The sequence below is a fragment of the Akebia trifoliata genome, chromosome 3, assembly GCF_017979445.1.
Source record: "Akebia trifoliata isolate Shusen 1 chromosome 3, ASM1797944v1, whole genome shotgun sequence".
NCBI lineage: Eukaryota > Viridiplantae > Streptophyta > Magnoliopsida > Ranunculales > Lardizabalaceae > Akebia > Akebia trifoliata.
Window position 1 is genome coordinate 799,253 of NC_141377.1, and position 12,763 is coordinate 812,015.

The 12,763-nt window shown below is 36.5% G+C and overlaps 2 protein-coding genes across 4 annotated transcripts; one reads left to right on the top strand and one right to left on the bottom strand.

Moving 5' to 3' along the window:
• Positions 1-93: 93 nt before the first annotated feature.
• Positions 94-3,969, top strand: LOC147405342 (SGNH hydrolase-type esterase superfamily protein). Of its 2 annotated transcripts, none has more exons than XM_086433093.1 (5): positions 94-1,363; positions 2,838-3,050; positions 3,141-3,289; positions 3,377-3,650; positions 3,752-3,969. In XM_086433093.1, exons 1-5 carry the CDS (start codon positions 1,108-1,110, stop codon positions 3,967-3,969), a joined length of 1,110 nt encoding a protein of 369 aa, XP_086289219.1. In that variant the 5' UTR covers positions 94-1,107. The 2 variants fall into 2 exon arrangements, with proteins under 2 accessions (XP_086289219.1, XP_086289220.1); XM_086433094.1 differs by having other exon boundaries at positions 94-273.
• Positions 3,970-4,027: 58 nt separating this feature from the next.
• Positions 4,028-9,908, bottom strand: LOC147405343 (uncharacterized). Of its 2 annotated transcripts, none has more exons than XM_086433091.1 (14): positions 9,754-9,908; positions 9,560-9,656; positions 9,329-9,445; positions 9,083-9,180; positions 8,838-8,921; positions 8,527-8,660; positions 8,337-8,409; positions 8,193-8,238; positions 7,921-8,030; positions 7,705-7,812; positions 7,467-7,526; positions 6,766-6,827; positions 5,472-5,787; positions 4,028-4,619 (listed from the first exon to the last, which is right to left on the bottom strand). In XM_086433091.1, the coding sequence occupies exons 1-14, from the start codon at positions 9,832-9,834 to the stop codon at positions 4,407-4,409; spliced, it is 1,599 nt and encodes a 532-aa protein (XP_086289217.1). In that variant the 5' UTR covers positions 9,835-9,908; the 3' UTR covers positions 4,028-4,406. The 2 variants fall into 2 exon arrangements, with proteins under 2 accessions (XP_086289217.1, XP_086289216.1); XM_086433090.1 differs by having other exon boundaries at positions 9,329-9,448.
• Positions 9,909-12,763: the final 2,855 nt, after the last annotated feature.

Here is a 12,763-nt window from a genome sequence, read left to right on the forward strand (position 1 = left end):
AGAAGTTATTGATTCAACCAAATATTTTACTGTTGCAGCAAAGCACGAGAGAGATCTCCTGCATAGTGCTTTGTCTGAAGTAAGGAAGCTGAATCATAAGACATTGAATGCTTGACAGAAACAGCAGCCTATTATTTATTTAGAGAGGTTCCATTGCCACACCAACTTTTGCAAATGCCACCCCTATTCATCATATTTAATCACCAAAGAATTAATGCACACTTGGGGTGGCATTAGCAAAAGTCTGTCAATAGCAGCTCTCTTTATTTATGGGTGTGGTTTCTTCTACTATTATGTTTTTTTTATTTTTATAATCATTTGTTGATTTCTGTGATTCCTGAAGAGGGTCTCAGATCAACACAAGTATCTATAGGATCTTTCCAGGTTTACATTCATGGATCAGACCCTTCATTTTTTAAAACAGGTTGTAGCTGGTTTTCATATAAATTTCTCGCAATGGACATCCCAATGCCAATAAATTTGTGTGCCACGTGTATTGAAGAAGTCTGTGAGATGGAGGAAAGACATATATTTCCTTCGGATTCGTACATGTGCCCATCTCAGCCACTTTTATTTATTTATTTATTTTAATAGAAAGGAGAATCTATGTGGTCAACGTCAACTGGTGTTCCTGTTTTTGACTTCTGATACGGACAATTCCTAAAGATTCGGAACTGTAACAGATCTTAGGAAATCTCTGCTGATGTCAAAGAAATATTTATGCTGACGTTTTAAAACAAAGTCTATAATTATCTTTCCAGTTGTCACAATCTTATTCACATTACTCCCCTTCAAGTATCCAACTTAGATTTGAACAAACTAACTAAATTACCACCACGACTACGACTTCTCCTCGTTGGATACATTACCTCGCACAAAGATTAAAACTACAAGTTCTGTTCGCCTAATAACTCTTTTTGGGACCGACACGTGGATGAAACCGGTTATAGCAGGTTTTCATATATACCCATATGTCAAAATTTGTGCTCGTGAGGCTCGCATTCATTCTTCTCTCCTATTACAAATAGAACTGTCTCACAATCTCACTTCCATGCCCTCTTCTCTATAAAAACAAAGCCCAACTATCATTTTCTTTCTTCTTCTACAATGGCTTCCCTTCTCCATTTGTTTCTGTTGATCTTGAGCACATGTTCTTTCTTTCTTGTTTCTACTGCCCAAGACAGAATCTGTCCCTTTGAATCTCTATACCAGTTTGGAGATTCAATATCCGATGTCGGGAATCTTATTCGTGAGGGCCCTGCTGGTGCTGCATCGTATGCTGCTCGCCTTCCCTACGGAGAGACTTTCTTCAATAGGCCTACTGGTCGATGCTCCAATGGCCTTTTGATGATTGACTATATTGGTAAGTCTATTATGTTTGACTCATAACCATGGTTTTAAATCTCGTCCAAGACCAAGACGACTCATCTAATACGTCTCGGTATCATCCACCAACAAGATGGATAGACAAGTCAATGCATAATGTATCGGAAAATTCGTCTAAGACGATGCAATCTCGCTCGCGGACGAGATATTAAAACGAGTTCGAAAACCATGCTTATAACACCTTACTGCCATGCACCCATATGATCTGTTGTGTCAATACAAACCTACAAACCTCTTGCTGGCACAAATTTCTTTATTCTCTATGATCACGTATAACCTCTTCAATCTTATACCTAGTATTTTTAGAGGATTGTGAGGTTTACATCTCAAGGCACACCACACATCAGGATGAGACTCATTAAAAACGTCCTGAGGCATAAGATTCAAACATAAAAGCAACTAAACTTACGCTTAAAACCATGAGGCACCTAAAAGTCGTTCGTCTCAGTGCGAGGCATACCTCTTTTGGTTGAGGCACATGTTTTATGTTATTTTTTTCTTTTTAAGTAATGCATTTCTTCCTGTGTTCTTATCTTTTCTTTCTTTCTTGGTTGCCATCCAAGCAAGAATATCTATATATATATATATATATATATATATATTGAACTTCTATTTCTTTGTTATTGTTAGTATACAACATAATTTAAATAGTTAAAAATGAATTCGGATACAAAATAGTATATATGTAAAGAAAATCAAAATAAGGGTTAGAAGTTTTGGAATGAACTGATTTTTTTTGAGGATGATCTTTTCACCATAAAAATCATCGTCACAAAAAATCAGCTCATTCCGAAACTTCTAATCCTAGTTTACAAGTTGAAGATCGTGGACCGTCCGATTTGATGTGGTTAGAATTTTTGAAATGGGCTGATTTTTGGTGAGGATGATCCCTATATCTTCACAAAAAATCAGCCCATTCCAAAACTTTCAACCCATACACTGAAAAAATGTATGCTTCTCTTTAGGGTCTCCGAACGCCACCCATATTTACAGATGAACTCATTGAAAGGATAATATTTAGTTACAATTTTGCAATAAATATAAAATAATTGTTATTTGATAACATTGCTTGTACCTTTCTACCCATTGATTACACTCCGACAATCAAATCAACCATAAATCTTGGTAGAATAACGAGATTCTGGATAAAAGTTACTCAAATTTGCTTCATAAACATGTCCTCATATAGTTGTGACCCTATTGGGGGTTTCTAACGCATGTCTTGACAAACGTCAAAGTCTTACATTATTAGATGTAAGTTGCCTGGGATGTACATAACCATCATATTCCTTCCCTAATAGAATGCTCCATTTCCAAGAATGATCAAAGACATTTGCTTGGATTGACAATAAAATATCTCCAAGTAGCCCGGCTATGGGATGGGAGCTCCTATTGCCCCACATACATTATTACAATCCATGGCTTACTTTATACTTGATTTCTGTTTTCAGCTATGGCACTTCAACTTCCTCTCCTCAACCCTTATTTGGAACCAAATGTGCCAATCGATCATGGAGTCAATTTCGCTGTGGCAGGAAGTACTGCACTTGATAATTCATTTTTCGCAGCAAGGAACATTCATGCCCCATCAAGCAACAATCCTCTAAGTACCCAACTCTACTGGTTCAACAATCATCTCAACTCTATCTGCCACACACATGCTGGTACCTAGTTAGATTCTACCAAACAATCAAGTTTTGGTTCAAAATTATTATTAATTGAAGTAACGTTTCTAACTTTGATTGATTATTCAGAATGTGCAAAGAGACTCGAACGGGCTCTTGTATTTGTTGGGGAGATTGGAGGAAATGATTACAACTACGCCTTCTTCCAAGGCAAACCCATTGAGGAGATTCAAACCTATGTGCCCTATGTTGTTGGAGCAATAACTAATGCTGTTAGAGTAAGTTTCTTTGTCCCATTATCAAATTCTTTTTATGACTTTTATGACAGTTTTTGAGTCGTAATATTGCTTGTTACATTGATGCAGGAGGTCATTCATGCTGGTGCAACTCGAATTGTTGTTCCAGGAAATTTTCCGGTTGGATGCATACCAATCTACCTTACTTCATTTCCTAGTAGTGACCCAAGCGCTTACGATGATATGAAGTGCCTAAGAAGTTTGAACGGATTCGCAATATATCACAACAATTACCTCCAAAGTGCCCTCACAGAGCTAAGGCAGGAGTTTCCTCAAGCTGTCATAGTGTACGGTGACTACTACACAGCATTTCAATCTGTCCTTCATCGTGGCCCTTCTCTCGGTGAGTTACCCTGCTTTGGCACTAGAAGAAATATGTCGAAAATCTTACATTGAAGGGGAACTAACTACTTATAACTGTTTCATTGATGTCTCTGTGATTAGGCTTCGAAGCGTCTTCACTATTGAAGGCGTGCTGTGGAATTGGAGGCCCGTACAATTACAACGGTGGAAGGATGTGTGGATCTCCGGGAGTCCCAGTTTGCCCAAACCCTGCTCAACACATTCATTGGGATGGTATTCATCTCACACAAGAGGGTTATCGGCATATGTCAGAATGGCTTCTCAATGATATACTTTCAAAAATTCAGTGTATCTGGTAGAAACAAATTGTAGGAATCTAGCTTAGTTAGGTTATCAGTAAGGTTCTTCAGTTTGACGTAGAGAAATTTGATTAATTTCATTTAAAATATTGTTTATAAAGCAAAACAATAGTATAGTCATTTGGCGATTTATGATTCTGCTTTTTAAGACAATGGGTTTGGTTGATTTTTGAACAACAATTTGTATTTCATGGAGTTCTAAAAATCAATAAACATTCTTGCACATATGAGAGTGGACCTGTCAGTCACATGGCGTTGACTTGATTCAAAACTCTATTCTTCCATGAGCTCAGTGTCTTCTGGCCGATGCCTTCTCTTTTCCTGCAACAAGTTGAGCTCGTACCGTGCTTTATGAGGAACACAAATCAAAATCGTTAGATGTAGAAGCTCATGACCCTTTCATCTTTGATGCCTTCCCTCTTGTCCTCAATAAAAATTTATGAACCTTCTTGTTGGTTTGGATTGAGAGGGTAAACAGTGTCGAAAACAACCCTTGCAAATGTATGTCGTACTTCTGCGAGGTTCCCCAAGGTTAAGTACTCATAATCGATCCTTTTCCCACGCTTTGGTACAAATCCCTTCTCTTTACCACTCTTCACACATTCAAAAAGCTTCCATGCCCTCAAATATAAATTTAGTGGGATAAATACCTGCAAATCGGTTAAAGAGTGTTGAACATAAATGAGCCCCAACCATTGAAATGAACATAACTGCAATTTGGGTTTCATGGAATTTTTTCAAAAACCTTTTGAGACCCTCTTCTGTGAAACTACGATCGGGAGCACCGTCATCCTCATCAAAGCCTTATCCTGAAATTTTGGGGTTGGTTTGAAGGCGATGTAGGAACGTAAGCCTCAGTTCCCTCTGCCCCCTCTTGGGACTGGCAATATTGTGTAAAGAAACATTCCCTTATGGTGTTTGTGGATGTATAGGAGGTTCATGAGCCTCTTCAAACCACACAAACTCTGATGGCTAGTTCTAACACCTTCAATATAGAAAAAAGAAAAAAAAAGAAAGAAAGGAAATTCAAAATTTTGTGCCCTTGTCCCCTTTCAAGGACAGAGACTGACTATAGAAGTGGGACCTAGAGTTATGAAAGGCCATCAAAAGAAGAAATCTGAGGAACAATCGCATGGGATCTCACTTTGGTGATTATGGGGTCACACACCAGTTCATCTCACTTAGGAAATCCCCAGAGTCAAATATCTATCTAATAAGATGATCATAATCATCACGCATCAGTGCATTACAATTTTTTTTAAACAATTGAAGGCCAACACTTTGGCAATCAGTCCATAAGGATCAGTTTAACTCTTAACAAGGACCCATCTTGGCAAAGACCTGTAAACTTAATGGTCCTGATGTCCTGTGTGTATCCCCAACATGCAAGTTTTGCAAACCATGAACATTCGATTTCTCTGATATATATATATTTTGAATTGGACAAAAAAAAAAAAAAAGACTCATCTGAGTATGGCCACTAAGAAGAGATGGGTACTCACCAGATCTGAGTAAGGAGCCTGCGGGTAGTCAATCATGGCTTGGGAGACAAAAGTTTCATCTGTCATCATATCCAAAGCAGTTTTCACTGACATTGCGAGATCCACGACCTCATCCATCAATGCCTCATTTGAGTCCAGCCCCTGAGGTTTTAATAATTCATGGAAAGTATCATTGTGCGGTTGGGAGATCCTCCTTGCTATGTTTACTGCTTCTAACAGATCTCCTCCATTGTGAACAGCAAGGGCAAAAGCGGCAATTACCAAAGGATCCCTAGGATGGTCCACCATTGCTTTATGGAATGCCAAGATCCCAACCCTACAAAGGGTAAACATACATCCATTCATGTTCTATAGATATAGAAGGATATTATAAATCAATTTGTTGGATTACAAACTAGTGCCAGAAAAATATATGCTAATTATTCAAATTTTAAGGGAACAGGTAACAACACAAATTGATTCATACAATTTTAAATCATAAAAGTTGTATTCTACAAGCATTTTTAATTTCATGCTTTAGACATATATTCTTTCTCAATAACTATTTTACTAGCGTGAATGCACTTCTGGAGGACCCTGATTTTAGATAATGCCTGTCTTTATTCAAATAACGATTTGGATAAAAACACAAGGCAGATTTACAGTTCAAAAAATGACTCCTATGTTCGTTTTTTTTTGTTTTTCTTAAATCTTAAATAGTAGAAAGAAAAAAAAAATAGTGGATCTTTCTACTGACATTATCTATAACACAAATGGTAAAAAAAAGCATATCCATCAACAAAGTTTTGGGAGATAGAGAATTGGGACTATTAATAAGAGATGATAACATTTTCATTCGAAAATGAAGTGATATAACTGACGCCAAGATTGTCTCAAGAATTCTTTTCATTCAAAGAATATTTTAAAAGATATTAGACATGGTTCAAAGTTCCTGTTTTGAAAGGTTTTGGCAGTACATCTCGGTTTTGGCCAAGTACAATGTTTCAGAAATGTTTTGGATTGCGATTCATAATGAGTCAACTAATTTTTGTCGTGACCCATTTTTGAGTCCTACCTTACTGTGGAGTCCATTTGTGCTATAACTCTCAAAAAAACACCTGGTCTACATATCCCTTGTTCTGAAAATTGGATTCAGGACGTTCTGTGGTGGCAGACGAGTGTTGCAATTAAAGGAGAGAGAACACAGGCAAAGTACTTAATACAGATAAGAATAAACAAATAATCTTTAATCCAAATTCCCAACAACTTGAATATGAGGGAAAAATAAGGATTGAGCTGTTAGTAAAATTCTTACCATAGGCTACCATGGCATGGCCTGTCAGGCGCCAGAAGTATATCCAGGTTAGAAAATAGTGACTGCATAAAAATAACAAGACGATTATAAAAATATATGCTTCAGATTGTAACCTTCTATAATCCACACAGAAGATCGAAGAATGTAACAAAAACAGTACATAAGCTTCTAGAGGAAGCCATTTAAAACAGAAGAAAGAAAAAAAGAGGTCTGCAATCTGCATTCACTATCAACATTTAAGAAGCAATGATGCCAAAATTACTCGTAAACTAAAAACAATGTCAATTTCCACAAACAATGTCCTTGGAAGGCGACGCTGTTAAACTTCCATAGCATACATCATTCCTGCACAGTCAACATTACTAAAATAAAAAATGTATGTTGTAACTAAGATTTAGGACCATGTGTCCTACAAGACTTTAACAGACTAATCCTACCATTAAACCAGAAAAGAACCCAATTGTATTGGTTAATCAAAGATTAACAATTACAAACAAGATGCTTAGGTGCTTCTTAACAACTAGGATTTCTTAATGTGCTTAGGTGCTTTTTAACTTAGCAAGAAACAAGATGAAAAAGTACATTAGTTAAGAACAAGAAACAAATAGAAAAGCAGGTAAAACTGAGAGCTGCAGAACTCACAAGAAGTAGATTATTTTGAGAGAGAATGTTAAATTGAAATGGATAGTACTTGAACTTACCAAAAGCATGTTTGACCTCTTATCACGCCTCCGAAAACCTTGGGAAACTAAATACGCTGCCTGTGTTGTGCAGAAATCACAATCTTAGAAAACGTTAGGTGCATAGATACATTTTTTTATGGTAAAAGTGGGGATAGGTGATTTCAACTCCACTGAGGAAATTGTTTGGGTGTTCGGGTGCATAGATACTTATAAATCAAACAATAACATTGGAATAAATGAAAAAAGAACTCCATACTTGAATGGGTAGAAGTATCTCCAGGAGCCCAAACCTCCAGAGTAGTCTCAAAGAAGCTTCTGCAGACCCAAATGCCAGCATATAATTCATTTCCATGAGAAGCCTTCCCTGTGAAAAGTTTTCAAAGCGACAAGAGATTGGGGGATAAAGCAAATGTTTCATATAATTAAGGGAGAGAAGTCATAGTATAACAGTAAGAGGTAGTATTTTAAGCACCTTGTCAAGTCTTAATATTGAGAAAGACAAATCTTTCACAGAATGAGCTGTTTCCCTGGTAAAATGAAACCCTAAACGAGCAGCAATTCTGACCGCACGTAAAATGCGAGCTGAACATATGGTAATTAACGGTGTTAGGAGCTACTTATTTTGTAGATATGGGCAGAAAAAGATGACATAACATCGGTATCCACCATTACATACAAGTAACTAAGCAAGCAAATTCATTTATAAGCAAAAAAACCACACCAAATAAGAAGACAAATACTTACCACAATCCTCCTGGAATGAAGTATATGCAGGAATCACGGTTCGAACCTATGGACAAAGAATGGATGAGATGAGCACGGCATGAACATGGCAACAAGTATGAACTAATACAATAAAACTGATACTGTTAAGAGATACATGCACACTTTAGCCTTTTTAATGTCTTCCATGCCACCCATGTAGTCATATACTAGCTTTGCATACGGGTCAAACATCAACCTACATAGAGAAGCGTTAACGGAGAAATTACATAAACAATTAAATAAGAAATGTAAATCAACCAGAGAAATTACATAAATTAGATAACTAATAAGGTAGATTAAATTAGTAACCGACCCGTTAATTGTAAAATCCCGTCCCAAACAATTCATCCACCGAAGATGATCATGCTCATTGCAGCCAGGCGGCTTTCTAAAAAAATTACGTAACTCTCTACTTGATTTTCTTTTGGAGGTGCTAAAACTTGACACCTATCTTATAAGAGAGTCACAATTAATGTTTAGGCAGACAAAGAATAAAACGCCATACGATTGCAAAATAAACAATTTTTGATCAAAATGAAAAGCTTTGACCAAGCATCCCGGTAAGCTAATTCCTTGTTCAATAACAAACTAAACAAAGGTATTATGAAGCACTCAAAGACAAACCTCCACAATGGTATCATTAACGTGGACATGGCATATGGGAAACCGTTTTCCAACTATTTCACACCGTCCGAATGTTCGCACTACCTACAAATGGTATAAATTTTTATCCTAATCAGTTTAAAGCTTCACATATTATGATTTGAATTAACAAGATATCCACAATGAAAAATTAAACTAATGAGTCGATAATACAATAACTTGAAAAAACAATAAATATATTTGAAAAAAAAGAAGAAGAAGCATACTTCTTTGAGTTCAGCTGAAGTTATGATATCAAAGTCTTTCGGAGTCCGCTTTAGAATGAGATCCCTCACACAACCTCCAACAAGGTAGACTTCATATCCTACCAAATGTATCAATTGAATTGGATTAATAATTCCTAATTTTTATATTTGTTGTTGGTGATTGTTCAACTACAACTAGAAAAGCAAAGAATTTAGAGTTTCTAATGGAATTAGATAAAAACTTAATATTATGTAAAAAAATTAAACCTTTTTTTCGTAGTCCAGTTAGAACCACTTTGGTCGACTTTGAAATCATGGAATTTGTAATTCCAAGATCTTTAGCATTCAATTTCTTCCACTCGGGCTCCTTGGCATCACTCTTAACTACTTCACCAATAAATTTTCAAACCCAAGTCAAATTATGAGAAAAACTGATACAGAGCTCAAATTCCTATTTAAGAGATTTCAAACTAAGAAAAACCTAACTCAGTAGCTCACCTTTTTCATTCGAAGTAACCGAATCATGACTGTCGTCCTTGAAGAAACCCTCTGGTTCTGCTAGGGTTTCCACTACTGAAACAGACCTTCTTCGAACCTAAATAGAAGAAAATATTTAAGAGAGTAGTTCATGAGAGGTCAAATCCGCCATTAAAGGTTTCGAAAAAACTAGGGTTTCGTAGAAGATGTGAAACCTTGCGAACGCAGTAAATGTAGGGAGGTGGTCGAAAAGGAAAATTGCTTCTGTACGCAAATCCCAAGCCTGCAATCGCCATTAGTGGGCATGAAAGGAGAGAGCTGAAATTAGAGAGAAAAGATGGAGAAAATAAATCTCATTTAGTAATGGGCTTCAAGAAAAGCCCATATTCGATTTCCAAGCCCATCAAACTTACATGATGGAAATGTTGTATGCGTTTGGATAGAGCTTCTTAACGACTTTTGCTCTTGCGGGGTGCTAACAAACTTTTGAATAGGTTTTTGCTCTTGCGAGAAGGGGTTTTTTGCTTTTTGTTGAGAAATTCTAAGAACCTATTCTGTGGAGATGTTTTTTGTTCTTGCGGGGAGAGATTGAGCTTTTGCTTTTGCGCGGAATTGAAGTGATGCCACGTGATATGCTGTTATTGGATCGGAAGCAGACATGAGATCCAAACCGATAATTTCAGATATGGATTGAGGATTTGGGTTTTGATTGGGATCCGATAAAATACCAAATCGATTCTTGTCAATCAACCATTTCCTGATCTGCTAGGGGTCGGTTGTCCGATAATATTTTAGAAAATATAAAAATTACATCATCTATTTGTTGAGATATACGAAATTTATTTAGAGTTTGTATATAAAATTGGGTTGGGCTCCATATAATATTTAATGGATCGGATCCATTAAGAGCCCAATCCAATATTTATCGGATCAATCTCGAATCCAATCCAATTCTTATTGGGTCAGTACTAAATTGACCCCGATCTGACCAGACCCAATCCATTGACAGCCCAAGGTGCTGGATTGCCAATGTGGTAACCCAGATGGGATTTCCGCGGAATTTTGGTTGTGGCCCATTTTCAAAACCTTGGGTCAAGCCCAATTTGTTTTGAAATTTTTTTTTGGGAAACTACACTGCGTTTGGATAGAGCTTCTTGACGACTTCTGCTCTTGCGGGGAGCTAGTAAACATTTGGATAGATTTTTGCTTTGGCGTGGAGAGATTTTTGCTTTTGCGGGGAGTGGTTTTTTGCTCTTTGTGGAGAAGCTTCAAGGACTTGCTCTTCCACGGAGAGATTTTTTGCTCTTGCGTGGAGTGATTGAGCTTTTGCTCTTGCACGGAGAGGTGTATCCACACAGGCCCCTAGTTTTTTCATGAAATCTAGAGGTATGTGGTGTTGGTTTGCAAATGTGATAATCCATTTGATGTCAAGACCCTTAGTAAGAGTTAAAATCTTATTAGTAAGGAAAGTGTTTTTATATTATATATTTTGGTTAAAGATATGGAATGTATCTATATTTATATTTGGAATCTTATTTGATCCAATATGGACTTGGAACCTAGTATTGAGATCTGATAAAAACCACATTGAACAAGGATCCAATCTGATTCTTTTTGGATTGGTCCAAGGTCTGATCCAATCTTTATTAAATTGATTTTAAATAGATCCCAATCGATTGATAGCTCTTTAATCTTTCAAATGGTCTCATGGACAAAATTTGATAAAATACAAAGATATAAAAGTGTAAAATCTATAGGTAAAAGTTTATTGAAATTGTTCATGCCCACTAACTTAGTTGGTAAAGTCTTTGGGTGATGATACCGGAGACTTGGATCTTCAGTATCAAATTATTAAACTCATTAAAAATATGCTTATTGATAATAAAAAAGTTTATTTTAATTTTATTCTTTTATTTTAAAGGAAATGCAAATAATATGAGCCTCTCAAAGGGTTGGTTAACTCATTAATTTTGGCCGCCTAACAAGCTTAGCTCATAAGTCGAATAGGTCTATCCCGGACTAGAACAATAGCTAAATAGGCCAAGAAATGCTACGTAAACACAATCTACATGATACTAAAGCCCAGCCCATTGACAGCCCCACTTGAAGGGCCAAGTTGTGATATTTTGAAAAGAATAATGATTTTCTAACACGCTATTCAGACATATGCCGCATCACAAAACTGTAGATCATTTGCCTTGGGATATGTAGAATCATAAATCTTTTTCTTATGTATCCCAAGGCAAATGATCCATGATTCTGTGATGAGGGTGTATGTCGAGGTGAGGCGTCAGATTATCACGACTCTTTTGAAAATTCAAGAAAAAAAAAAAGAAGAAAGAAGAGAGAATGGGGTGGCATAACCAACATGGACTTACTCTCATCTTCCTAGGGCTTTTGGGCTCGTTGTCACTAGGAGGGAAAACCAACCATAACAAGTTACTTGGTGATGGCGTAGTTAGGTATAGTCGTTTCTCCCTCAACATGACATGTCCATTAGCGTTATTAAGGCTTCTAACTTGACTAAGATGGTACGCTTAGATTTTTTTTTAAACAATATTTAAAAGAAAAAGAGAAAAGAGAAAACATGTTAGTGGACTTGTTTTACAATTCACAAAATGTTACAAAGCTACCGTCCAAGTCGAATTATGAAATTATCTTAAGCTGAATACTAGATTCTTATTATATATAATCCATTGAAAATTTATAGGGATTGAATATTTGCACATCTTATTTGTTGCAACCCTACGTGAAAATACACATTTTTTTAAAAGAGTAATGACTCAAAAATTTTCACTCAATTTGTACTAAGTTGATGTGACAAGTGCACAAAACTATAGATCTTTTTCCTTGTGTATCCTAAAGCAAAAGATCCATGGTTCTGTGCATTTGTCACGTCGACCAAGTGAAAATTTTCAAGTCAGAATATCGCGACTCATTTTAAAATGCTTATGTTTACAATCTCCTTAAACCCACTTCGTTCCTCTCTTCCCATTATCTTGGTCTTCTCAATGTCAACATCAAAATTATAGGAAGTGCAATTGTTACTAGGTGATATGCAACTAGTCGATCTCACACTTATACTATTGAATCATTTTTGTGAAAGAAATGATTGACCATAACACAATCTCCTTTATTGTAGGTGATCTGCTTATTGTTGAGTTTAATTCCACATCGGACACTCATTGCCTTGCCTTTCTCCTTATAAACTCCCAGGCCTCTCCA

What these genes read in the sequence shown, in the direction of transcription:
- LOC147405342 (XM_086433093.1), top strand. Translation starts at nt 1,108, where the DNA reads ATGGCTTCCCTTCTCCATTTGTTTCTGTTGATCTTGAGCACATGTTCT. An exon ending in TATCTGCCACACACATGCTG is followed by an intron (nt 3,051 to 3,140) that starts GTACCTAGTTAG and finishes TTGATTATTCAG; the next exon opens with AATGTGCAAAGAGACTCGAA. An exon ending in TCATCGTGGCCCTTCTCTCG is followed by an intron (nt 3,651 to 3,751) that starts GTGAGTTACCCT and finishes CTCTGTGATTAG; the next exon opens with GCTTCGAAGCGTCTTCACTA.
- LOC147405343 (XM_086433090.1), bottom strand. Translation starts at nt 9,834, where the DNA reads ATGGCGATTGCAGGCTTGGGATTTGCGTACAGAAGCAATTTTCCTTTT. An exon ending in CTTCAGCTGAACTCAAAGAA is followed by an intron (nt 8,922 to 9,082) that starts GTATGCTTCTTC and finishes TACCATTTGTAG; the next exon opens with GTAGTGCGAACATTCGGACG. An exon ending in AGATACTTCTACCCATTCAA is followed by an intron (nt 7,527 to 7,704) that starts GTATGGAGTTCT and finishes TGCACAACACAG; the next exon opens with GCAGCGTATTTAGTTTCCCA.